The sequence below is a fragment of the Podarcis erhardii genome (genome assembly GCF_964252035.2).
Source record: "Podarcis erhardii genome assembly, chromosome: 17".
NCBI classification, from domain to species: Eukaryota; Metazoa; Chordata; class Lepidosauria; order Squamata; family Lacertidae; genus Podarcis; species Podarcis erhardii.
This window is the reverse complement of record NC_138515.1, coordinates 27,685,505-27,712,817: the sequence shown is the minus strand read 5'-3', so window position 1 is coordinate 27,712,817 and position 27,313 is coordinate 27,685,505. Positions and strand designations below refer to the sequence as shown.

The 27,313-nt window shown below is 44.7% G+C and overlaps 1 protein-coding gene and 1 long non-coding RNA gene across 2 annotated transcripts in view; one reads left to right on the top strand and one right to left on the bottom strand.

Annotated features, from left to right (window-relative positions):
* Positions 1-2,472, top strand: part of LOC309332618 — an 86,616-nt gene extending 84,144 nt beyond the window's left edge. The window contains exons 2-3 of the long non-coding RNA XR_014152250.1: positions 1,605-1,841; positions 2,172-2,472. This is a non-coding gene — a long non-coding RNA (uncharacterized lncRNA). The remainder of the gene's footprint in view (positions 1-1,604; positions 1,842-2,171) is intronic.
* Positions 2,473-2,484: 12 nt separating this feature from the next.
* On the bottom strand, positions 2,485-21,526 carry LOC309332194 (putative DBH-like monooxygenase protein 2). The gene is made up of 13 exons (XM_081845165.1): positions 21,193-21,526; positions 19,760-19,906; positions 18,659-18,820; positions 16,313-16,396; positions 15,393-15,560; positions 14,274-14,376; positions 11,819-11,985; positions 10,695-10,786; positions 8,677-8,773; positions 8,505-8,564; positions 6,777-6,907; positions 5,508-5,622; positions 2,485-3,123 (listed from the first exon to the last, which is right to left on the bottom strand). Exons 1-13 carry the CDS (start codon positions 21,472-21,474, stop codon positions 2,881-2,883), a joined length of 1,851 nt encoding a protein of 616 aa, XP_081701291.1. The 5' UTR covers positions 21,475-21,526; the 3' UTR covers positions 2,485-2,880.
* Between the last annotated feature and the right edge of the window lie 5,787 nt (positions 21,527-27,313).

Here is a 27,313-nt window from a genome sequence, read left to right as displayed (position 1 = left end):
AGTGATATGGTAAAGCAAACCCATATCTGTCTGGTTTTGCAAATAAAAAAAATGTTACACAAACACCATTGAAAGATAAAAAGAGCATAATACGAGTGCATGGAGTAAGATAAGACTCAAACAAGAAGAAAAAGAAAAGAAATAGTACCCATGTAGAAAACAAAACAGAAAAACAACAATAAATTGTTTTGCAAATATAAAATGTGTTGTCTGCTCATGACTTTGGACAAATCACTGCTGGCTGCATTGCACATGTGAAAATGACTGAATCGTAAAGTGGCACAGGTTTGCTCGAGTTTCAAAGATGCTATTCCATGTGTGAAAATGGTTATAGGTTTGGAAAATGAATCCCAAGCAGCAAACAGCTCAATGGTAGTTCTGGAACAAGGTGGTCCCTCAACTAGGCTGATCTAAAGTTATTCTAGGGCTTTTTATATATTACCAGGAAGACTTTCAATCTGCCCCAATAGAATACTGGTAGGTGTTGAAATATATGGAGGGCACCAGGTTGGGGAAGCCTGGCCATAAACCAGTAAGTCATTTCAATGCTCGGTGAAACTAACAGTTGGAAATTTAAAGGTGACAGAAACATTGGCATGACAGAAATGTCAAGATGAAAAATTGGTTTATTTGCATCATTTCCATCATTACAAAAGAGATTTAATCAGATTAATGTTTTGATACTGTCATAATTGCATTTCCTCTACCATTTAAAAATAACTACTGTAATGAGAGTTTATTAATCAGAAATTGTTTACTCGGTATAATACAAAAGTCAATTTTTGTTTATTGGATAATTAGGAATATCTACAAAGTAGACAGTGATTAAAACATATTGATTGTGTAGGCACTGGCCAGAATAGTAATTGACATGAATTTTAAGAAATGCTTAAGTAGCGAAGATTACAAGATGTAAGTCCATGGAGTGGGAAACAATTTTTTTCAAACACAAAATACCAGGGCAAATGCTTTCAATCAGGTATTTTAGCTATTATTGTCTCATTTAACCTTAGAATGTGATTGGTTTTTTTTAAATTAAGCAAATAAATCAGAAATGAAAATGATTCCAATGGCAATTTAAAAATAAATAGATTACTTCCAATCAAACTGCAAAATAACAATTATAATTATTAAAAGAAAAAACCCATATGCTTTCTATTCCAAATCACCCAAACAATCTGTGTTCAGTTTTCAAAGTCTTTCATTTCAATGCGAATTGAAAGTGTGTATTTAGATCAGGGTTTCCCACACTTGGGTCTCTAGCTGTCTTTTGGGACTACAATTCCCATCATCCCTGATCACTGGTCCCGCTAGCTAGGGAGAATGGGAATTGTAGTCAAAAAACAGCTGGAGACCAAAAGTGTGGGAAGCTCTGATTTAGATGCATAACTTGCACAAATCAGGATTTCATGTACATATCTCAAAGATGCTTCTTCAGACTCTCATAAATTACTGCTGGATCCCAAACACCAGCCTGGAATGCTTACAGTGTGTCTGAAGGTGCTGAGACTTTGACTCTGCTGCATCTGAAGTGGGAGAGGGTTCTATTATTGGGGGTTTGCCACCATGAAGAGGGCCAGGGAGTGTGAGATATGGAGCGTGAGCTACTTTGTTTCCTCATCTGATCCAGAAGAAAGAAATTCCAGTGTTCCATCTATCATTCCCTGCCTGCCAGCATGAGATATTTAGGGTTTTTTCTGCCTCCTTCTGACCCAACTCAACAGGTAGAGAAATCTTCAAATCCCATCTTCCTTGGAGCCAACGACCATAATTTCCAGTGACTGAGAAGTTGGGAAAGCCTCTCTTATATCTAGCAAAACTGTTTTGTTGGTGCTTAAAAGGTAAAGGGAACCCTGAACATTAGGTCCAGTCGTGGACAACTCTGGGGTTGCGGCACTCATCTTGCTTTATTGGCCGAGTCATGTGGCCAGCATGACTAAGCCACTTCTGGCAAACCAGAGCAGTGCATGGAAACACAGTTTACATTCCCGCCAGAGTGTTACCTATTTATCTACTTGCACTTTGACGTGCTTTCGAACTCCTAGGTGGGCAGGAGCAGGGACTGAGCAACGGGAGCTCACCCCGTTGCGGGGATTCGAACCGCTGACCTTCTGATCAGGAAGTCCTAGGCTCTGTAGTTTAACCCACAGCGCCACCCGCGTAGTTACCAGAGCTATTTTTCCAGAAAAGAAGGTGCCGGAACTCACCATGAACACCTCCCTCATTCTCTTAGAATGGCAATGGCGCCCATCTGAGAGGTGCCAGAACTGAGCTCTGGTGAGCTCTGGCTGAAAAAAAGCCCTGGTAGCTACCATTATTCCCTTCTCAAAGGTAAAGGTTTTATTTTTTGCTTTGCTGAGGGTTAGGATCACCCATTATAATTATTCTTATTAGGAAGGTTTATTAAAAATAAGTCCTTTTTTTGTTGTTGCTGCAAAAGCTATCATCTTGCTATGGGAAACAATACAGAGGTCATCCGAAAAAAGGGACATCCTAAGGAAAAGTGGATCAAGTCAGAAATGGGACGGCTTCTGTAAATCCGGGACTGTCCCGGGAAAATAGGGAGACTTGGAGGGTCTGTCTCTACAGAGGGGGAGGTATGCGCTGTTCCTGTTAGCAGGTTAGTGTGCATTCAAAGTGATTAAAAAACAACCACCAGCAGCACCCACAACTGGCCATCTTGAAATTCAAGGCGACCTAATTGGGTTTCTCTCCAGCCCTGAGTGACTTGCTCCAGCTTTGCATTTCATTCACACAGTACCAAAGGATTGTCCGGGGACAGGCGCCCCCTGAGAGTTAAGAAAAGAAATAGAATAAGAGCAGCTTGAGAAGCTTTAGCACGTGAAGGACAGCCAGTAACTACTCATTGGCAATGGACGTTCAGAGTCTGCTCTGAGAAGGGGCAAGAAGCCAAGTGAACGCCAGAGGGATGAAGAGCAGGCCAGCAAAAGGAAAGTTGCCCGTAGGGCTGAGAGCCTTGGAGGTCACCGTGGGAGGAGTCGCTTGGTGCTTGGCTTTCCTTTCTAGCGGAGGTGCAGGTGGGGATCTGGAAATGTCCTTGCAGGGCTCTGGTTCAAGGTCAACAATGTCTCGGACAAAGCCAGTCTCATTTCTCACCACCTCCTGGAGGTCAAAAAGGAAGAAAAACTTTAAGGATCTACACCTATTTATTTGCTGTAGTTGTGAGGTTGGTACTACTTCTCCCTTGAAGAGATAAGACATAGTTTGAAATGGAAAATGATGAGGGACGGTCTCCCTCGGGAGGTGGTGGAATCTCCTTGCTTGGAAGTTTTTAAGCAGAGGTTGACTTGCGGTTGCAAAGCACAGCACTTGTTCTCCTCTCTATTTAAATCTCCCTTTGTGTAGAGATTTTCAAAAGGGATACATGACAAATCTGAAGAATCATGAATTGTGCAGGGTGTTTATGTTAGCCAGATTTAATATGTTTCCCTCAATGATAGTGAGAGGATAGTGAGACGCTCTCCCAGAATCAGAGCGTCCCTGCAAATGTAGTAAACAGGAACCTGATACTTTGGAGCATATTTTCTTTTCTTGTAATTTTGGCATTTATGCCAGAAGATACCGTATTTTTTGCTCTATAAGACTCACTTTGTCCCTCCTAAAAAGTAAGGGGAAATGTGTGTGCATCTTATGGAGTTTTCCTCCTCCAAAAACTAGGTGCGTCTTGTGGTCTGGTGCGTCTTATAGAGCGAAAAATACGGTAATTATTAGAGGCCTTAGAAACTCAATTTCTTAGAAACTGATTTCTTTGCCACCAACGGTTCAGGACCTGCTTTCGTACAGTAATGATCAAATTACTTTAATAGTGACTGAATTTCTGAGTGCTGTCCATGTAGAAAGACTGGGCCATTATAAAGAGATTTAGTGGTTGTATTGTATTATTTATGTAAATTGATTTTCTTTGGAGTTAAAGATCTGACTGGGACAAACCTTGTTATATTGATCTTGTATTTTGCACAATTTGTATACGGTGTCTGTTTGATAATGTGTGGTTTGCTATGCCTAATAAAGGATATTTGGGGGGGGGGGAGCAGAGGTTGGCCATGGATGCTTTAGCTGAAATTCCAGCTCTACAATTCTATGATTCTATGGTAGGTTGAAAAACGAGCTGTTAAAAGAACAAGTTCCAGGGACCATTTCACAGTTCTGTTCTCCCACCCGCCACAAATCTACCACATTTTTCACTCTATAAGACACACCAGACCACAAGAGGCACCTAGTTTTTGGAGGAGGAAAACAGGAAAAAAAATATTCTGAATCTCAGAAGCCAGAACAGCAAGAGGGATCGCTGTGCAGTGAAAGCAGCGATCCCACTTGCTGTTCTTGCTTCTGGGATAGCTGCGCAGCCTGCATTTGCTCCATAAGATGCACACACATTTCCCCTTACTTTTTAGGAGGGAAAAAGTGAGTCTTATAGAGCAAAAAATACTGTACTTTCAGGTAAGGCTGTGCAGTTGTAGCAACAACTGAACAACACTGAGGTTCTTGGACCCCCCCAGCCACCCAGCCACCCTAAAAATCAGCTTGGGAGGGTTGGGGCACCCCATGGAGCAGATTTGGGGAGGATGGGTAGGTGAGAGAGGAAAAGCAAGTCCCACTGTGTGAGTGGAACTCCACTCATGCACTGCTGGACACCCCCTAAGATTTTGATTTGCGCTCTTGTGTGAGGTTAGGGGAGCTTTAAGCCTTTAAAAGTTAAAGGGACCCCTGACCGTTAGGTCCATTCGCGGACGACTCTGGGGTTGCGGCGCTCATCTCACTCTATAGGCCAAGGGAGCTGGCGTTCAGCTTCTGGGTCTTGTGGCCAGCATGACTAAACGACTTCTGGTGAACCAGAGCAGTGCACAGAAACACTGTTTACCTTCCCGCCAGAGCGGTACCTATTTATCTACTTGCACTTTGACGTGCTTTCGAACTGCTAAGTTGGCAGGAGCTGGGACCGAGCAACGGGAGCTCACCCCGTTGCGGGGATTCGAGCTGCCAACCTTCTGATCGGCAAACCCTAGGCTCTGTGGTTCTAAATATTACACGGGGCCTGTGTCTGGAATTTGCCTTGGAAAAACTTCCCATTTACTTCATCAGGAGCTTTCCCCCCTGTGGAAATTGCAGTTGTGAGGGGACCACTGGTTAAACCACCTTTATTTCCCCCAGTGTAGGGTCCTGATCTGGATCAAACCCTCTTGCATTAGCCATTTGTTTAATCCCACCTCACCCCACACTTAAAGACACAGCTCCTTCACCAACATAATGTGTCTTTTGTTCCTTATGGGTCGGTGTCAGACTCGGGACTTGAATGAAGCAAGAGCAGGACCTGATCCTAGGAGCAGAAGGGTGTAAGACAGGGAGTCAGCCTATGCTGCCACCATCAAGCCCTTGCTAAAGGAGGGAACTGCAAGGAAACCAGAGAAACTTTGGATCCCCTTTCTGATTTTTCCAGCTGATGTTAACACCAAATACAAAAAAAATTTCCCCAAAACCTTGCTTACATCAATTGTTTTGATGACCACAATCTGATTCGCCTCCTTGCAAGCCTTCTCTGCTTTCTTGATGGTCTCTTGGTCCCATTCCACCAAGTTTATAGCCATCATTCCTTCCATTGCACTGGAGGGGAGAAATTGAGGAGGAACACAGGAAAAGAAGATTAATGCTTCACAGGGGCTGTGCCCATAGGAAGTTGGCAGCATGGAAAGAGAGGCTGACCTTGGAAAGATGCAGACGTATGGGCCTTCCGAAGGAGGATGAATGTGGTTTGAGCTTTAAACACACATTCTCTCCTGGGAAGGCAACCAATGGGTGGCTCAAACTTCTTCCATCACACTTCAGAACAGGGATGAGTGGCTAACCTTTTTTTTGGCTTGACAATGACCCAAATTACCCCAGGCAACCCTCCAGGGGGCTCATGCTTGTACTGAGTGTGGATAATCTACACAGTCGCCTTCCCAAGTCTGTCACGCCCAGCAGCACACAGCCACCCTGAACTCTGTGGATCAGCTGATTAGGGAGATTACCACCCGTTCCCCACACCATCACATGATAGATCTGATGAATGAGGGTGGGCCCAATTCAAAGAGGTGGTTTTGACCTATAAAACCTTAAATGTCTCAGAACTGCAATACCTCAAGGACCGCCTCTTTCCATATGAACCTACCCAAACCCCGAGATCATCTTCTGAGGCCTTCCTTCGTGTGCCTCCTCCTTGAGAGGTCCGGAGGGTGGCAACACGAGAAGGGGCCTTCTCAGTGGTGGCTCCCCGCCAGGGAAGTTCGCCTGGCGCCTTCATTATACACCTGTAGGCACCAGGCAAAAATGTTCTTTTTTAACCAGGTTGACTTGATTGACATCCCATACCCTTTCAAAATGTGGCGATTTTGGGGTGTGTGTGTATTATTGGGTTATTGTTCTTATTTTGATTTTATATACTGCGATCTTTTCTGTGAAGTGCCCTTAGACCTCCGGGTATAGGGCAATATATAAATTGAATAAATAAAACAAGTAAAAAGCCCTATCAGGGTGGTGGGGGCTGTGCCCTATTTTTTTTATTTTTACTTTTTGGACACTGCTGCCACAATGGATTGGATTGCACCCCCCCAAAAAAAAATTCACTTAAGGAGGCCTGTTTAGTCCCCCAAAAAATCCGGGGATTGGCAACTGCTGCCTTAGAACGGTCTGCCTGCCTCCATCCTGCGACACGATTGCGGATCGGATGCTGTCTGTGTCCTGCCATGGCATTCAGGCACCTTCTCAGAAACACTCACTCTGCTGCCTCTTGGCCCAGCTCATGGGCCACCTGTTGAATGTCTGGGTATCCCATGCAGCTGGAGATGTTGTTTCGAGGATAGTAGAAGAGGAAAGCCAGACACATTTCGTTCAGAGTACTTGGTCCGCCCTGAGGGAAAACAAAGGCCAAATTCATTTAAGATGCAAGAGTTTTGAAAAACCAGAAGCTTTTCTATTAGAAATTTTAGGTGCAAAGGAGGGATGCGGGTGGCGCTGTGGGTTAAACCACAGAGCCTAGGACTTGCCAATCAGAAGGTTGGCGGTTCAAATCCCCGCAACGGGGTGAGCTCCCATTGTTCGGTCCCTGCTCCTGCCAACCTTGCAGTTCGAAAGCACCTCAAAGTGCAAGTAGATAAATAGGTACCGCTCCAGTGGGAAGGTAAACGGCGTTTCCGTGCGCTGCTCTGGTTTGCCAGAAGCGGCTTAGTCATGCTGGCCACATGACCCGGAAGCTGTACGCCGGCTCCCTCGGCCAATAAAGTGAGATGAGCGCCGCAACCCCAGAGTCGGCCACGACTGGACCTAATGGACAGGGGTCCCTTTACCTTTTATAACAAAGGAGCAGGAAAGAATATTTATGCACGTGAGGACAGCAGCGCGGATACTTTTGGCCCAGAGACAGAAAGAAGACAAAGTGCCGACCAGAGAAGAATGGCTGATAAAGATGATGGATTTACGCCGAAATGGCAAAATCACATCAGAAGATTAGAAATCAAGAAGATAGTAATTTTACTAAGGAATGGGGAAAATTTATACGTTACCTCGGAGAACATTGTAAACAACTAAAAACTTTGGCAGGACTGTAACACTTGTAATGTAACAAGAACTATGGGGAATTAGGGAATTTTAAGAAAATGGAGAATCTTATAAGAGGCAGTTGAAAAAGGAATCCACGGAGGGACAGAGGGAAGTCCAAGGCTTCAGGGAATTCTTTATGTGTATGATTATGATTTGAAGACAAATGTAGACTGCAAAAACCAATTAAAAAATTGTAAAAGGAGAGAGAGAGAGGGTTTTGGCCGCAGTGCAACAGCATCTCTTGCTGGCTCCAGGTATCAGCACAGCCAGAGTCAGGAAAGTGCTGTGAAGGAAGAATAGCAGAGACAGGCACTAGAGTCCTGTGCCTTTGCAGAGTAGAATTCCCCCTGGCACGTGGGAATCAGTAAGAGATTTGTGGGACTCCCAACCCGCCATATCATGTTCACAAATCCACATCTCACCCCTTGTTCTGCGGACTCTGCCCCATATCTCATCCCCCAACTCCCCTGATACTGGCCTTGCTTTCCCCTCCTTCCACCACACACGAAAACCTTTGGTGGCCCTGCAAGCTGTTACTAAAATATCTGGATATTCTGGGGACAGCAAGATTGGATTTAGCAAAAGTTGCCCTCTCCCGAAACCACCTTCCCCCTAATGCTTAGGTCATGGGAAGGCAAACTAAGGCCTGGGGGCCGGATCTGGCCCAATCGCCTTCTAAATCCGGCCTGCGGATGGTCTGGGAATCAGTGTGTTTTTACATGAGTAGAACGTGTGCTGTTATTTAAAATGCATATCTGGGTTATTTGTGGGGCATAGGAATTTGTTCATTCTCCTCCCCCCAAAAATATAGTCTGGCCCCCCACAAGGTCTGAGGGACAGTGGACCGGCCGTCTGCTGAAAAGGTTTGCTGACCCCTGGGCTTAGGTGGTTTTCAGTCAAGGACTTACGAAGGTCAGTCCGGTCCGGTCTTTGGTTTGATAGTGACATTCCACCAGGAACTCATCTCCCTGTAAAACACAAGAGGACACGGGGTCAAACCTATAGCAGCAGAGGGTCGCTGCTGAAAATGGCTTTTCCCCACCAAAGCGTGGCCCAAAGGGAAACACTGGGATGACGTACTGATTTGAAAATGACTTCCTCCTTCATGCCTCTGGTCTCCTGGAGATTGAAATCGTACTTGTTGTCTTCACAAATGACAGTCAGCTGCTCTCCATTCCTGGGAGTGGGGTGGGGGTGTGGAGACAAAGAAACAGGAGAGACAAACAAACCTGAGATGCTGCTGAGAGAAAACTGTAACTGGGATGCAACCAGGATCTGATCTAATGCCTTCCTGACAAACATTTCTAAGAGCTAATATTACTAAGTGAAATGACATCTGTTGGTTGGGTTTCAGTCTTCAGTATGAACAGTGAACTGAGTTTTCTGTCTGCGTTCCTGTCCCCCACCTGTTACACACTGAGCCTCTTGGGCTTGCCAATCAGAAGGTCAGCGGTTCAAATCCCTGCAATGGGGTGAGCTCCCGTTGCTCTATCCCAGCTCCTGGCAACCCAGCAGTTTGAAAGCACGCCAGTGCAAGTAGATAAATAGGTACTGCTCCAGCAGGAAGGTAAACGGCGTTTCCATGCGCTCTAGTTTCTGTCACGGTGTCCCGTTGTGCCAGAAATGGTTTAGTCATGTGGCCACATGACCCAGAAAGCTGTCTGTGGACAAATGCCTTTGACTGGACTTAACTGTCCAGGGGTCCTTTACCTTTACACACCATAAGTACACAGGCCTTCACTTGTTGCAGAATAATGGGGGTGCTTTCATTTGAAAACTGGGAGTGATCCATGCTATACCTCAGTCAGGGTGCTGAACTCTTCTGATCTCTCCCCAGCTAATCAGCTCAGGCGCTTTCCCCCTCAGCTGAGCTCCAGTACTGACCTTAGAACTGACCTAAGTGGACCGAATAGCTGCAGTGGAGCTTTTAAAACCAGGTACCCTTTCTCCACTCTCCCTGTGTCACTGGGGCAGCTTCACAGCTTGTCATTCAGCACCAGACCCAGCAATCTCTCACAATGCTAACAAAAACAAAGAACTATATAAATAAAGGAGCTACCTGTGGGACGCTGACACAAAAACCATGCACCACTATGCAAAAGAATGAAAAGATCGCTATATGCTGAAAGAAAATCATATGAAAATGATGTACTGATGGTATTTAGCTCCTAGTAAATTAGCAAAAATGTATAAAACATGCTCAAATGTATGCTGGAAATGTAAGGAAAAAGAAGGCACCTTTTATCATATGTGGTAGAATTGTAAGGTGGTAAAAGGATTTTGGGAAATGATATTTAATGAGTTGAAAAAAATGTTTAAAATAACCTTTGTTAAAAAGCCTGAAGCCTTCCTTTTAGGAATTCTAGATGCTGAAATCCCCAAAGAGCAGAAAAGACTATTTATGTATGTGACCACGGCTGCACAGATGTTATTGGCCCAGAGATGGAAAGAAAATAAAGTCCCGACCAGAGAAGAATGACAGATGAAGTTAATGGACTATGCTGAAATGGCTAAAATGACCGGAAGAGTCAGAAATCAGGAAGACAAAAACTTTAATAGGGGATGGGGAAAATTTATAATGTATCTTAAAGACCACTGTAAACAGTTAAAATCGATAGTAGGATTGGAATAGCACTTGTAGTTTAAGGTTGATTCTGGACATAATGGAAGAAGTAAAGGCTTTGGATTATCATAAAGGATGCGGGAGGAACTGATTAATAACAGGACCCACATAAGGGAGGATGGAAGTCCAGGAGATTCCTTGGAATCATGTTTTTATGATTTATGATTGATATATCTATGTAAAATTTTAAGTTGAAAAATCAAATAAATATATATTTTTAAACAAAGATTTAAAATCCTTCCCTCTCCTCTCCCCCCCCTCTCTTTCCCCTGCAATGTCTAGGCCTCTAGGGCAATAGTGTCTCACACCGAATGTAAACGAACTGTGAAAAAGGCTATGAACGGGAAGTGGAGATGCTTATATGTACCTTTCCTTGCTTATTTGTTTGTTTTGTATCACAAACAAATGTTTTAAATAAAAACCAATTAACAGAAGTAAAACACACACACACACAAAAACTAGTGGCTTTTCTTACCGGTACTGGACTCCTCTCACTCCCAACCCGGCCAAGTGTGTATGCAGCAAGTAACCAAAGACATGCATATCAGGCACCGGAACACCATTCATCTGCAATCCAAAAACAGGAGTAAAAGGCCCATGAATGGCATCTGGCCCAGGAGCAAAGGAAGAGGGGTGTAGTGGGTGTGGGCCACCCCGGGTGTCACCACTGAGCGGGGTGACAAAATGCCGGGCAGCACTCACCGCGGGGCCTGCAGCGCACCTGAGCCACACATCTCTCCTGGGAGAGACGGGTGGCTTGGGCGTGCGCAGGCTTCCCGCTGCCCAAACGGTCTGCCCTCTACCTCCCCCCCAGCTGTAGGGCAGCTGAGTAGGAGGAGGCAAGCAGACCCTGGAGGCCCTGCAATGCTTGCCCTGTCCCTATGGGCACCTTGCCCTGGCCATGGGCACACCGACCAGGCGCCGGAATGGCTTCCTCTGCCGCTGATCTGACCACTATGCTTTGAACGCTTGCCCCAGCAAACATCTCAGGAAATCATCAGACATCTATGGAATGTTCTGGCAGCCAAATTTCAGCACCAGAACAGCCACACTGTCAATTTGCTGCTCACTAGCTACAGCAGTGGTTCTCAACCAGTGTGCCGTGGCACCATGGGGTGCCATGAATGCCCCTCTTCCCTTCTCTCCCTCTTCTGAAACGTAAAAGATGCAGGAGCAAGGCCTGGAGAACAACACTGGCAACCCCACACAAAAAGCTCAAGAATTTGGCCTAGCTTCAATTTCTCTCCACAGTGAGGAACAAGCACTTCTCGCCTGCAGTTGTGAGTGCAAGACATTTTTACAGCTGGAGCCTGAGCCCTGTCTCCATCCCTACTGCTAGGGCAGCCCCATTCCCTGCGGTTCCCCTGCTCAGTCTGTTAGCCCCCATGGCTGCTTTCTGCTGGGGAAATGTGCATGTGTTTCCCATGGAACGGGGAGTCTGACCTTAACCCTGACCTGCTCTTTGTAGAGCTTTTATATAGAACGCAATAAGAGCATGTCTTTGAAATTGTAGCCTGAATATGAAGTATCAACGCTCACTGCTAGCATTTGTTACTGACCTGGGGCGGGGAAAGGGCTGTGGAATACTCCGGAACTTACATCATCAAACTGACTGGTATTGCAGACACCGTAGGACATGAAGGACTCGGCTCCAGGGGGGAGGAAATGGATTGGAAATGTAAAGAATCCTGTCTGCAGAACCCCCATGTCATAAGGACGCAGCTCCGTAGTATAATAGAGTCGTATCCCTGAGTTGTCAATCAAGCCTTAGGAAAGAAAACCCGCAGGTGAGCAACTGGTTCTGTATAAGTTTCCGTGCAACTGAAAATATGGTTTGTTCACACTTCACCCCATTCCATGCCTAGAAAATCATGAGTCCAAACTGTTTTCTGCTTTCTAGGCATGGGTCTGAGCGGTTTTGCCTTTGCCCTGCTGCTTTCCCCCAGAAATCCTGCTCTGTGGAGAACTCAATTGCTGTTTGCTCTGATTTAGCACTAAACCACTGGTTTTCCCAGGGGAAAGCGGTGGGGCAAACAGAAGAGTGGATAAGCCCGTGGTGAGAGGCCACTTTACCACGTGAGTGAAAATTTTGGGGGCTTCCGATAACCAAGATAGTATACATCTACTTGTACATTCAAAAGGGACATGGGTGGAATGGCAGATGAAGGTGATGGACTACATGGAACTGGTGGAAATGACTGGCAGAATCCAAGATCAGGGAGAAGAGTCGGTGGAAGAAGACTGGAAAAAATTTAAAGTTTATCTACAGAAACATTGTAAAATTAAGGAATGTTAGAAGGATGTTGGAATGAAGCTATGTGGTTTTAGCAGAAATGTTATAAAGGATTAAGTAAAAATGGATTGGTAATTAGGGAAAGAGGAGAATGTAAAATTATAGTATATCAAGATAAATTTTTAGGATAAAAACAAAGATGGAAAGGATTTGCTGAAATATCTAATTGAACTAGAATACAAAAAAGGGAGGTGTGAGGAGGTCAAGGAAATAAGCAAAGGAAAGAAAGTTATGTAAAGGTTGGATTTGTGTTTTTTTTGTTTTTTTGTTTTTGTGCTTTGTTTGTTTAACTTTTTCTATTTTTCTTTCTGTAACCTTCAAAACTTTAATAAAATCTATTTAAAAAAACCAAAAGGGACACGGGTGGTGCTGTGGGTTAAACCACAGAGCCTAGGACTTGCCGATCAGAAGGTCAGCGGTTTGAATCCCCGTGACGGAGTGAGCTCCCGTTGCTCGGTCCCTGCTCCTGCCAACCTAGCAGTTTGAAAGCACATCAAAGTGCAAGTAGATAAATAGGCACCACTCCGGCGGAAAGGTAAACGGCGTTTCCGTGCGCTGCTCTGGTTCACCAGAAGCGGCTCAGTCATGCTGGCCACATGACCCGGAAGCTGTATGCTGCCTCCCTCGGCCAATAAAGCGAGATGAGAGTCAGCCACGACTGGACCTAATGGTCAGGGGTCCCTTTACCTTTACCTTACTTGTACATTCAATAAGGACAACAAAAAGACAAACAGAACATCAACTTAATGTCCTACTTCCAAACTTCCAGAAACATCTGGCTGGTAAACATTGCTGGCGTAGATGGATCATTAGTTCTTACCAGTGTGAGACATGGGGCCTACCTCACCACTATCCTGCTAAGTTCCTCATAGTGATAAATATTTACTAAAGGACATGAAGAAATATGAATATTTATAGAAACGCCAACACCAGGAGCATTTCCCAAGTACAGTTGTATCTTGGAAGTCGAGCGGAATCCGTTCGACTTCCAAAACGTTCAAAAACCAAATTGCAGCTTCTGATTGGCTGCAAGAAGCTCCTACAGCCAATCAGAAGCCACAGAAGCCCTGTCGGACATTCAGGGTCCAAAAGAACATTCTCAAACCGGAACAATCACTTCTGGGTTTGTGACATTCGGGAGCCAAAACGTCCGAGTTCCAGGGCATTTGGGATCCAAGGTACGACTGTATCAGTGCTTCTGCTGGCCACAGTCCCCAACACCAACATCTCCCGTTGTCTGGGTCTCCTGGTGCTCAATAACAGCTGCCCTAACATTTCTCCACAGACACTTCTAATCCAGTAAGACCAACTTTTATATATATATATATATAAAATGGCCCCCAAATGCAGAAGCTGGCCCTCCTGTATCCATCACTCTTTATATTTCTAGGAACTGCCATACTCCTCCCACTGGCTCTTCTTTCCTCGGCAAAAGAAACACCAGCAGGAATTAAGGAATTCTGAGACATGTAGTTCTTGAGAGAGGCACATATCTGTCAAACTACAACTCCAGGAGCTTTCGGTACAAGTTCTCCCACCTCTGAGATCCTCAGATAAGTTTCATAAACATCCTCAAGCATCACCTACAATTTTGCCTCAATCTCCCCCCTCCTGGAAATAGACCAGAAGCCTATACTGTAGTCCCTTAGTCCCCCTGAGTAAAGCATACCCAATTTCTCTCCCCATGCTCTGGCCGTGTTCCCTGCTCCTCATCAACACATCACCTTCCTCTTATGCAATCAATATATGTGCTTTACTCACCTGGAATTCCATTAAAATTGCTGTAGTGGACTTCTAACCGGATCCACTGGGGATCAATTGGTGTACCTAAGGAGATTCCAGTTTCATCTGGGAACATGTAGCTCTAGTTGGTTGGTGGGGGAGAAGAAAGACAGCTATTAAAAAATGATCAGTTGACTGTTGTGTCCCCTGTTCTCTTGGCTTCTGAGCTTGATGTTGCACAGAAGTCAGTAATATTACAAATTCAGTGAGGCAGCAGTCCTAAACCCATTTACCTGTGAGTAAGCCCATACCCTCCAACATTTCTCCAAAGAAAATAGGGGTGTCCTATTTACTACTACTACTACCCTTAATAATAATAACAAAATAACAATAACAATAATAATACCTCATCCATCTGACTTGGTTGCCCCAGCCACTTTGGATGGCTTCCAATATATATAAAAACATAATAAAACATTAAACATCAATTAAACCTTATGGGGGGAAACCTTCCCTATACAGGACTGCCTTCATATGTCTTCTAAAGGTTACTTATCTCCTTGGCTTGGGGGGGGTCACATAACTCCATACCCTCCAACGTTTCTCTGATGAAGATAGGTCCCTAAGGAAAAGTGGGACATTCTGGAATCAGATCAGAAACCGGGAAGGCTTCTATAAATCCAGGACTGTCCCTGGAAAATAGGGATACTTGGAGGGTCTGTAAGTCTCATTTAATTCAATGGGACTTGCTGTTGGGTAGACACATAAGGCCGTAAAACCTCTGGCAGGGATCAATAGCGATCACATCTTCTAGACCAAATATTTAAAATAGTCGTATGGCACCAGTGAATGGTAGCTTGTTAAGGGAGCTGAAAGTTTTTAGGAAGGCCCTTTATTCAGAAAGCTACAAACCCCAGCCCAGTATCTAGATTGGACCAGGCACCTTTGCTGAGCTTCCCATTCACTTCAGTGGCACATGCTCAGGAAAATTTAGCCCCGGGGAATTGAACCCAGAAACAATGAAACCTCAGAACCCGGCTAAAAGAACACACCACAGCATCAAAACTCTCTCAGAGATCAGTTTTGAACTTCACTGCAGTAGTTTGACCACAGGTGAAAAAGCAGTTCTCATGGCCTGGGAAGTTCCCACATACTCACCCCTCCTCCTACAGCCCAGCCCACGACTATCTGGGAGCAGAGGGCAAAATCAGGATCAGCTCCGTAGCAGTCGCTGACCCCAGTTGGCAGCACACTGCCATTGCCGCACGCATAAACCAGGATGTGGTGCACCATGGTTTCGTTTCGAGGTGTGATCATGGCCTCAAACTGTAGACAGAAGAAAGAAAGAAGGAAAAACAGTGACTACTTCATTAACCGGGATGACTTCTGTAAATCCAGGGTAAAAGGTAAAGGTGACTATGGGGTTGCGGCGCTCATCTTGCTTTCAGGCCGAAGGAGCCGGCGTTTGCCCACAGACAGCTTTCCAGGTCATGTGGCCAGCATGACTAAACCCCTTCTGGCGCAATGGAACACTGTGACGGAAACCAGAGCGCACGGAAACGCCATTTACCTTCCTGCCGGAGTGGTACCTGTTTATCTACTTGCACTGGTGTGCTTTCAAACTGCTAGGTTGGCAGGAGCTGGGGCAGAGCAAAGGGAGCTCACTCCATAGCAGGGATTCGAACTGCCGACCTTCTGATCAGCAAGCCCAAGAGGCTCAGTGGTTTAGACCACAGTGCCACCTTTTACCTTTTTAATTCAGGACTGTCCCTGGAAAACAGGGGCACTTGTGGGCACGGGGTGGGAGTCTGTGATCCCAGTGCTGAAGAAGAAGAAATGTTAATAAAATATGAATTACGTATGTGCATTGGAGTTAGCAAACAACAGCAAGTGGTCCCTGGGGGAATTTTCAAGCGAATTTAAATTCCTCCCCTTTCATTGGATGGAGTGCATGGTTTGTCAGTGTTGATGTGACACCCCCTCCACCATCACCCCAAACCATCATTTTCTCCTCCTAAAAAACGGCTTACAGTGAGGTCTTCGGCTGAAACCTTTCTATGCTTCTTTCCCACAGTTACCTTGTAGATGTGATGTTTTTCCTTGACTATTGGCAATGGTATGAAAGTGCAGGCATAGGTGGTGTCATCCTCTGGGATAGGGAACTGCAAAACAAAGTCAAAACAACGCTGAGCATTGTAGGGTTGCCAGCTCCTGGAATTTTCTATGACAATAAAAAAGCGGAAGCTGGCCCTAACATGAGGTAAAGGTAAAGGTAAAGGGATCCCTGACCATTAGGTCCAGTCGTGGCCGACTCTGGGGTTGCGGTGCTCATCTCACTTTATTGGCCGAGGGAGCCGGCATACAGCTTCCAGGTCATGTGGCCAGCATGACTAAGCTGCTTCTGGCGAACCAGAGCAGCTCATGGAAACGCCGTTTATCTTCCCGCTGGAGTGGTACCTATTGATCTACTTGCACTTTGACGTGCTTTCGAACTGCTAGGTTGGCAGGAGCAGGGACCGAGCAACGGGAGCTCACCCCGCCGTGGGGATTCGAACCGCCGACCTTCTGATCGGCAAGGCCTAGGCTCTGTGGTTTCACCCACAGGGCCACCCGCGTCCCTTAACATGAGGTAAGATAACTCAATTTGCCTTGGGCAGCAGATTGGAGGTTGCGACTGAAGGGATGGCAGGTTGTGGTGTCAACCTTTTTAAAGAAAAGCGAGGACCACCATACTGGACAGGAGGGTAGCAATATTGTCCAACACAGAGAGACGAGTTCTTGCATATCCATAATGCTCAGGTACATGAGTACACCAGTTTTTAAATTAAATTAAAAAGGAAGCTCAAGTTTGATGCTGACATCCTACTATGGTATCCTGCCATTAAGAGTTTGATCATGAGAATACTTGATTTCCTTTGAGCAAATGACTATAGTGGGACCTCGGGTTAAGAACTTAATTTGTTCTGGAGGTCCGTTCTTAACCTGAAACTGTTCTTAACCTGAAGCACCACTTTAGCTAATGGGGCCCCCTCTGCCGCCGCGCCACCGTGCGATTTCTGTTCCCATCCTGAAGCAAAGTTCTTAACCCGAGATACTATTTCTGGGTTAGCGGGGTCTGTAACCTGAAGCGTCTGTAACCTGAAGCATCTGTAACCTGAGGTACCACTGTATTATTGAATCCACTGTACTAGCAGGATGCAACAATGTTCATCTTCTGGGTCAGTGGTAGATCAGTCTCCCCACCCACCAGAATTGTTAAATACATTGGGTTGTATTCAACGGTTGTAATACTCAGATGAGATAGGGCTGCCATACGTCTGGGAAATGTCCGGGAAAATCTGCTGGATGGATCTTGTTCTCCTTCTCTCTCTCTCTCTCTCTCTCTCTCTCTCTCTCTCTCTCTCTCTCTCTCTCTGTTCTGGTGTTCTGTTTTCTGTATGCTTAGTATTAAGGTTTAGCAGCAAATCCTCAGAAACTGTTCCACTATAAAACCAGGAGGTTTTCTAACTCACACATTTAGGTTAAAAATGTTACCTTGCCAGAAATGCTTTGGGGAAATTGCTGCTACAGAAAAAAGCTTACTCATCCGTTTGAATTTTTTTTAAAAAAATTACAAATAGGTTTAATGTTGCTGGACAACATTTAGTGCTAAGAAGGCTCTAGGGGAAGATGAGTGCCTAACTCTCTTAAAGTTGAGCAACTAAATTTCCCTTGATTTAAGCAAAAAGGAACAGTGCGAGAAAAGAAAGAAAAAAATGTTGCAGAGGGTGATTTGAACAGTGAAAGAAGGAGCTTTGTTGGGTACAATCAGCCACTCTTCTGAAATGGTTAAAATGAGTTTAGAGATAGAAAATAAGGATTTGAAATAGGCAAAAGATCTAATGGCGAGGACTTGCTGAACAAACAATCTTGAACTGGAATATAAGAAAGGGTGGTATGAGGAGGTCTAGAAAGTAAGGTAAAAGAAAATATGTAAATGGAATTTATACATGTTCTTTTTGTCTTTTTTTGTTTTGTTTTTAAATTGTTTTTAATTTTTTGTATTTTTGTATTTCTGCTTTTTCTTCTTTTTTCTGTTATTATGTATTAACTTTGAAAACTTAATAAATATTTAAAAATAAAAAAAATAAAATGAGTTTAATAGCGTGGAAGAAACCAATGTCAATATATTTATTTGCAATACAATATTATTATTTGTCTAAGTGATTTGCAAATTTGTATTTTTACTTCAAGCTGCAATAATACGTACGCTGAAAAGCAAACAGTGAAAAATATACGCCCATGTCAATAATACGATCACTAGTTTGAATAAATGAATGAAATATGTCTTAATGGGAAACACTGTGACTTTTTGATGCTGAATGGAAATATCTAACAAGATCCATGCACTTTTGCTGTAAGGCAGCTAGGGAGGTGCTACTCACATCGTTGAGCTTCAGGTCATACACCTTGTAGACACTGGGTGAGTGCAATTCATCTTCAGTTGACAGCAGCATCAAGAAAAGAGATTTGTGGATTATTCTCCCTTTGAAGAAGTCAATTGTGTCATCCGTACCATAGCCAGTAATCAGTCGTAGTGTGTCACCCTGTGCAGGGAAAAGTTAAAAGAAAAATCTTCCCTCCATTATCATATTGTTTCAGGTAAGCTGGCAACTAAAAGAATAGCTGTGGAACCTTACAAAAGGACAATCCGGGTGGACTCTCCCCGCCCTGACCACGGCAAAAAGACTGATACTGATGAATTGGAAAAATTAAAAATGCAGCTCCCTTCTACAATCGGATTGAAGACTTATCCAAACCCGCAACATATGAACAACTTGCATATAAACGCAAACTTGCCATGGACAAATTCAATGGCATTTGGAATCCATTCTTACAAACGCTGTAATAGGTTAAGATCTGGGGAAGTACAATAACAACTTCGTAAAATATACAGTTTGGGGGTTTTCCTCCCTCCCCCCTTTATTTTCCCTTTTCCACGGGTGCTGTTTCTCTCTTTTTCACTCTTTTATTTACATTTCACCATGTGTAGTGCACATATAATTCTGTACTTTTTGCATTTTCAATAAAGATGTTTTAAAAAAGAAGAGAAAGAAAGTAAAATCCTCTCATTTGCTATATTTTTGGCAGGATTCACCTAAGCAGCACCACTAGTGCAAGCTCTGCAAAAAGTCTTCTGCTTGCACAATAGGGCTTGCCTCTTCTCCCCTCCCTATGCAACCCCCCAGAACAGCCCAGGGGGCAGAGAGGGGAAGATGTGGGGGTCATTCCATTCCCCTCCCCCCAGAGACCCACCCAACCTAGGAACCTCATGTTACAAACCTTTTCCTCTAAGTACCATTGCATTAATATTTTAGTTGTGTGGGGTTTTTTAAGTGCCACTGATTTTATTGGGAGTGCAAAGCACCCATTTCAGCCTCTTGCATTTTAGCAAACGAGACTTTTAAAAGTGCTTGGACACAATCCACTCTAAAGCCAGCTGGACTTTGATGGGAACTGTAGGTGGATATGGCTGCTTTGGTTACCGTGATGTCCAGGTCATGCTCATCGCAGGTACGAAAATATCGCCTGAATGCCATGGTGGTGGTTGTCTCATCCTGGGTCAAGGACAGCAGCTCGTAGTCTTGGCTTTCGTCCTCCAAGACAGTTTCTTCATCTACACCATGCCAGTCCTGAGTGAAACAGGGAGAACAAATTTTTGGAAACACAGGAAGTCAAAAGAGCATTCAAATTCCTCATCAGCAACACATTTTGGGGGGGATAGCCTTTGACCACTAAATTGCATGTCCATTCTAATTCCAAATCCATCTCATGTTTTCTTCTGAGGCACAATTTATTGTCATCCCTGAGAGGCATATTGTATCTTCTTTAAAAGTATTTCTAAACTACAAATACTTTAAGAAATTCTGAGCAGTGTACAAAAGATGCAGGAAAACAACGATAAAAACAGAGCTAAAAACAGGAATCCAGGAAAGTCTGTCTGAAGCCAGTAATTAATGCTTTGTGTATGGCAGAGTAAGGGGCATTCTAAAGGGCAGCAGCAATGGTGAAAAATGGCTGTTTTCAGATCAATACTTTATGACAATGCATAGGGTGCTGGGCCAGGAGTAAAATATGGAGGATATGGAAGTAAGAAAAATGCCTACCAAACTCATCCTAAACACTGTACAGACAACCTTCCCTATTCCGAGAGCTAGTCAATCTGTATATCCATGCTCTGGAACATCTATGTATGTATACCATTTTACTGCAATACAAACAAGCCACTACAGATAGGACATATGTATTACCCAGACGCAAGGCTGTTGAATGGAGGCAGCTCAGACATTCAGGGCCAGTTTTCAAGCGCAGGTGCTGACCTTTAAAGCCCCAAATGGCCGCAGCCCTGAAGGAGCCTCTCCACCCCAATCATTCAGCCTGGACACTGAGGTCCAGCTCTGAGGGCCTTCTAGCAGTTCCCTCACTGTGAGAAGTGAAACTACAGGGGACAAGGCAGAGGGTCTTCTCAGCAGTCATACCCGCCCTGTGGAATGTCCTTTCAGCCGATGTCAAAGAGTTAAAACACCTATATGATTTTTCGTAGACATCTGAAGGCAGCCCTGTTTTGGGAAGCTTATAATGTTTGTTGTTGTTGTTGCTGCTGCTGCTGCTGCTGCTTTTCCTGTATTTTTGTTGGACACTCCATTTTCTAGTGCTACACCATCCCTTTACCTTCAGCAAAGTGTGGCCCCATCTGCAAGGTGACCTGATGTTCAATGGGTCTGTGTAGGGAGCCTACACAATGGAGACTACAATACCTCTGGAAGCACAGATTCTCTTGGTCCCGTGAAATCATCACCTCTAGATCCATTTGTAACTTCCTTCACAATGAAAGCAGCCTCCCTCTCCCTGCCCTGGTATGTGCAGATACAAACTCCTCGCAAAGAGGAAACGACAGCTCATATTATTTTCATCTTACTGAGAAATAGACGTTGCCGTCAGGAAGGACCCCGCCAATCACAAAGTCTGCCCCGGTCATCTCTCCGCGAACAGTGAAGCCAAAAGCCACCCATCCCATTGTCTTGGCTTCCAGCTCAAAAGTCATCAAGCTGCTACTGTCTTCATGGTCCCACCGCAAGTAGATCTGGTGTGTGGGGTCGAGGAATGCCGAGAAACGCAGTGGAGGAACCGGGGAATGGCTGGAGCAGAGGCACAAGGTGGACAAGAGGAACAGCAGACTTTTCATACATGGGTGGCTCATCCTCTTGGGAGCAGAGAGCACCCTTTCTTCTCGCTCTCCCAGTGAGATCTCCCTCAAGCTAGCTAGCACCTTATACTGTGGAGACCCGGTTTATATGAAAAGCTGGGACTTGCTGGGACCAGTGCCAGAGAGGAAGGGCAATGGTTTTTATTCTCCGTATCAGATTCAGAAGGTGGGATAAGTGCATCATTTTACATAATGCTATGGCACCCTTCCCAATGGATATTTGTTGCTGCTGCTATTACCCCTTGCCCCTTTTTGCAGGTCTGGTGTGTGTGTTTTTCCTTGCACAGGCATTGTGCAAAACGTATAAAACACCTTCTGAAAGTATTTGATTGTGTAAAGCTCTAGTGACCACAGAGGTAACTGGATCATGACCACATCCCTGGATCATGACCACATACCTGTTTCCTTTGTTTTGTAGGTTTTCTATTGGAAACATAGAAACTGTTTTATTCATGGCATATCTTCAATCTATGAAGTACAGTGGTACCTCGGGTTAAGAACTTAATTCGTTCCGGAGGTCCCTTCTTAACCTGAAACTGTTCTTAACCTGAAGCACCACTTTAGCTAATGGGGCCTCCCGCTGCCGCCACGCCGCTGCTGCGCGATTTCTGTTCTCATCCTGAAGCAAAGTTCTTAACCCGAGGTACTATTTCTGGGTTAGCGGAGTCTGTAACCTGAAGCATATGTAACCCGAGGTACCACTGTATATGTCAGTACAGTTACTCAAGACAACAACATATTAATATATGTATTATGCATATTAATAAGGGGACACAGGTGGCGCTGTGGGTTAAACCACAGAGCCTAAGACTTGCTGATCAGAAGGTCGGCGGTTCGAATCCCTGTGACGGGGTGAGCTCCTGTTGCTCGGTCCCTGCTCCTGCCAACCTAGCAGTTCGAAAGCACGTCAAAGTGCAAGTAGATAAATAGGAACCGCTCCGGCAGGAAGGTAAGCGGCGTTTCCGTGCGCTGCTCTGGTTCGCCAGAAGCGGCTTAGTCATGCTGGCCACATGACCCGGAAGCTTTACGCTGGCTCCCTCGGCCCATAGAGCGAGATGAGCGCCGCAACCCCAGAGTCGGTCACGACTGGACCTAATGGTCAGGGGTCCCTTTACCTTTACCTATGCATATTAATTATAATATAAATTAGAGAAAAATTCTCTTGCCTTTGGCTGAAGGGAGCGGGACAGGAAGCACACCAAAGGATGCAAAGCTTCCAGGATTTGAATAGTAGTTGATAGGAAAATGGGCCCTTGATAGCCAATTGCTTTGGTTCAGTGAATGGCCTGTGCTTCTCTTTGTTCATTGGATCTCATTACATAATGCAATCAAAGTCCCCTCCTCAGCCCTGCCCTCCCAATCTCTAGCATGCAGAATGTGAGCTTGTTCACTGCCTAATTCTTAACTGAGCCATCATAGGCTGATCATACTAATCTGCTGGAAAAGGAGAAAACTGAGAAGAGGACACTTAATCTGTCTCTTAGGAAAGGATTTCAATTGACTCACATCATTCATCTCGGATTTTATTTACTTAGATGAGAGACCCGCAAGGACCATGGATTTGGCATTCTGTCCTGTTTTTGTGAAGTTGAAAGCTTCGCCAACACATTTGATGTTAGCTTCCTTTACTCATTATTTCAGAGGGCTAAGGAAAGCCAAATAATATTATGGCGTGTGGACATGTTCGAACTTAAGGGTACACACTGTGTACCTGTGTGTTGCATGTGCATGAGTGTGGAGGAGCCAATATAAATGAGTGAGAAAGAGCCAAAAACAAACTCCTAAATACAAGTAGTCTAATATGTTTGGAGATACGAAATTCATTAAGTAATAGTGATACAATATCGATACAAGCTGACCTCGATTTGAAAAAATGGTGCCATGTGTTCAAGTAGTTGTCAATTGTATGCATTGGCTAGAAGTGTGTTCAAGTAGTTGTCAGTTGTATGCATTGGCTAGAAGAATGGAAGGCGGAATAATGTTTGCTATGTACTGAGCTATGTACTGAGTTCCAGAAAGACATCTACTTCTGCTTCTTTGACTATGCAAAAGCCTTTGACTGTGTCGACCACAGCAAACTATGGCAAGTTCTTAAAGAAATGGGAGTGCCTGATCATCTCATCTGTCTCCTGAGAAATCTCTATGTGGGACAAGAAGCTACAGTTAGAACTGGATATGGAACAACTGATTGGTTCAAAATTGGGAAAGGAGTACAACAAGGCTGTATATTGTCTCCCTGCTTATTTAACTTATATGCAGAATTCATCATGTGAATGGCTGGGCTGGATGAATCACTAGCCAGAATTAAGATTGCCGGAAGAAATATCAACAACCTCAGATACGCAGATGACACAACCTTGGTGACAGAAAGTGAGGAGGAATTAAAGAACCTTTTAATGAGGGTGAAAGAGGTGAGCGCAAAATATGGTCTGAAGCTCAACATCAAAAAAACGAAGATCATAGCCACTGGGTCCATCACCTCCTGGCAAATAGAAGGGGAAGAAATGGAGGCAGTGAGAGATTTTACTTTCTTGGGCTCCGTGATCACTGCAGATGGTGACAGCAGCCACGAAATTAAAAGACGCCTGCTTTTTGGGAGAAAAGCAATGACAAACCTAGACAGCATCTTAAAAAGTAGAGACATCACCTTGCCAACAAAGGTCCATATAGTAAAAGGTATGGTTTTCCCAGTAGTGATGTATGGAAGTGAAAGCTGGACCATAAAGAAGGCTGATCGCCGAAGAATTGATGCTTTTGAATTATGGTGCTGGAGGAGACTCTTGAGAGTCCCATGGACTACAAGACGATCAAACCTCTCCATTCTTAAGGAAATCAGCCCTGAGTGCTCACTGGAAGGACAGATCCTGAAGCTGAGGTTCCAATACTTTGGCCACCACAGGAGAAGAGGAGACTCCTTGGAAAAGACCCTGATGTTGGGAAAGATGGGGGGCACAAGGAGAAGGGGACGACAGAGGATGAGATGGTTGGACAGTGTTCTCGAAGCTACCAGCATGAGTTTGACCAAACTGCGGGAGGCAGTGGAAGACAGGAGGGCCTGGCGTGCTCTGGTCCATGGGGTCATGAAGAGTCAGACACGACTAAACGACTAAACAACAACAACAACATGTACTGAGCAACCAGGTGGAATACTCCCTGACCACACATGAAACACCAGCAAATTCTCTCCTTCTTGGTCATATTATTCTTTTGTCTCAATTCAGGTGCAGAAAAGCTATTCTGCAAAGGAAAGCATGCATTTGATTTGGAGGCTGGTTTTGATATGTTGGAAAGGGAGAATACTGAAGAATAACAGGTAGTAATGGCTTAAGAAGAGATAAGGATAACATGGTTCTTGGAAAGGGAAACCTTGAGCAAGGCTCATTGTCTCCATTCTGGTGTTTTAATGGCATTTGAGATGCCTTCAGGAAGAGGAAGATGTCTATGTGACAACAGGGAGAGATTAAGGTGTATTAAAGGAGATAAATAATAAAAAGGCACTTGTAGAAGACTTAAGACCTGGCACAGAACAGAGAGTGAAGAAAAACAACGAAATATAAGTCTGCTTGCGTGACAATGGATGCATTGAGAATCCGTGTCGTTAAGGGGAGAGTGACATGTGCCCTGACACAGAAGGGGAGGAGCCAGTGCTTGTGAGTGACAGCTGCTTTAGTCGGTTCATTGTGTAAGGGAATAAAGCGACAGGAACTGATAGTGAGGGAGGTGGGCTGTCAGAGGACAGGATGAACAGAACCCGGGGGGTGGGGTGTCAGACAACCTAGGCATTCCTGAAATACCTGTTGCTGTGTGGATCTCAAAGAACAGAAGCTAAAATGAATTGGCTATGTCATACAGATGTCCAGTACAGGCATTTACGTAACTTTAACAACCAAAAGGCACACTCCTGCCAGCATTAACTTTTGGATCACATTAATTTAAATCACATAAATTGTCAGGGGGGAGTCGATCTTGTTGACCACCCTGAGCAATTCGAAGAAAACGTGGGATATAGTACCATTATGAAATATAAATGAAAAGTCTCAAGGTAGCACTTATTCGTTAATACTACGTGTTGTTGTTTAGTCGCATCCGCCTCTTCGTGACCCCTTGGACCAGAGCACGGCAGGCACTCCTGTCTTCCACTGCCTCCCGCAGTTTGGTCAAACTCATGCTGGTAGCTTCGAGAACACTGTCCAACCATCTTGTCCTCTGTCGTCCCCTTCTCCTTGTGCCCTCCATCTTTCCCAACATCAGGGTCTTTTCCAGGGAGTCTTCGCTTCTCATGAGGTGGCCAAAGTATTGGAGCCTCAGCTTCAGGATCTGTCCTTCCAGTGAGCACTCAGGGCTGATTTCCTTCAGAATGGAGAGGTTTGATCTTCTTGCAGTCCATGGGACTCTCAAGAGTCTCCTCCAGCACCGTAATTCAAAAGCATCGATTCTTTAGCGATCAGCCTTCTTTATGGTCCAGCTCTCACTTCCATACATCACTACTGGGAAAACTATAACTTTCATATGCCTGTTGTCTTTGTCCACGGAGTTTTCTTGGCAGGGATACGGGAGTGGCTTGCCGGTTCCTGCTCCAGGTGGATCACGTTTGGTCAAAACTCTCCACTATGACCTATCCATCTTGGGTAGCCCTGCACGGCATAGCTCATAGCTTCTCTGAGTTATTCAAGCCCCTTCGCCACGGCAAGGCAGTGATCCTTGAAAAAGTAATACTATGTATACACTGCTTAATACACAGAAACCCAAGCAGTTTACATAAGGCAGTGAGCAAGCAAATAAATAAATAAATGTGGGGTGGGGCGTAGAGAGAAAACATTGTTGCTAGTAGGGATGGAAAGGCCTGCCCCTTTCAGTTCTCTCAGTCTTTCTTTTTTCCAACCTTAAATTCAGTTCCCTAATTTTTGTATTTACATAAAAAGTCCTCACGAAAATTCGTCAGCATTTTCGCACAAATGTCTCCAAATAAATACATTCTTATATGAAGTTTTGATCAGTATCCACATTTTTGCAAGCGACTTTCCCTAATGCAATGCATTTTTGTTGGTCATTTCTCCTAATATATTCCTTTTTATGCACTTCCCCAACTATATGCATTTATGTAATTGTTTAGTTGGGGAGCGGCGTTGCAAAATTCAGGTAAGTGCAAATTTCGATAACGATAGCTGCATTTCAGCGCCCCCCCCCAAGTGTGATTTTGATAAGTTTCCACTTTAAATGTGCACTGGATTTTATTTCTCCTCCATCCCTAGTTGCTAGATAGGAAAAATGCACAACCTGCAATTAAAATGAGGAGGCAATTTGCAGACTTGATAAACCTTTGCTCTGGGAAAGATGCCAGTTGGTGGCTGAAGGTGTGTTTGTCCACTAGGAGGTGCTGCACTCTTCAGAATGAATGTACTGCTCAGATGGTGGGTATAAAAACCAACTTTCCCCAACCTGTGGGTTGCAAAGCATGTGGGAGTGGGTTTAATATATATATGAAGTCTGGGAGAGATCATCAGGGGGTTGGGGCTGGGTGTTCATCACTATGCAGATGACACCCAGCTCTACCTCTCCTTTAAATCAGAACCAGTGAAGGCGGTGAAGGTCCTGTGTGAGTGCCTGGAGGCGGTTGGAGGATGGATGGTGGCTACCAGATTGAGGTTGAAGCCTGACAAGACAGAAGTACTGTTTTGGGGGGACAGGAGGCGGGCAGGTGTGGAGGATTCCCTGGTCCTGAATGGGGTAACTGTGCCCCTGAAAGAGCAGGTGCACAGCTTGGGAGTTGTTTTGGACTCACAGCTGTCCATGGAGGTGCAGGTCAATTCTGTGTCCAGGGCAGCTGTCTACC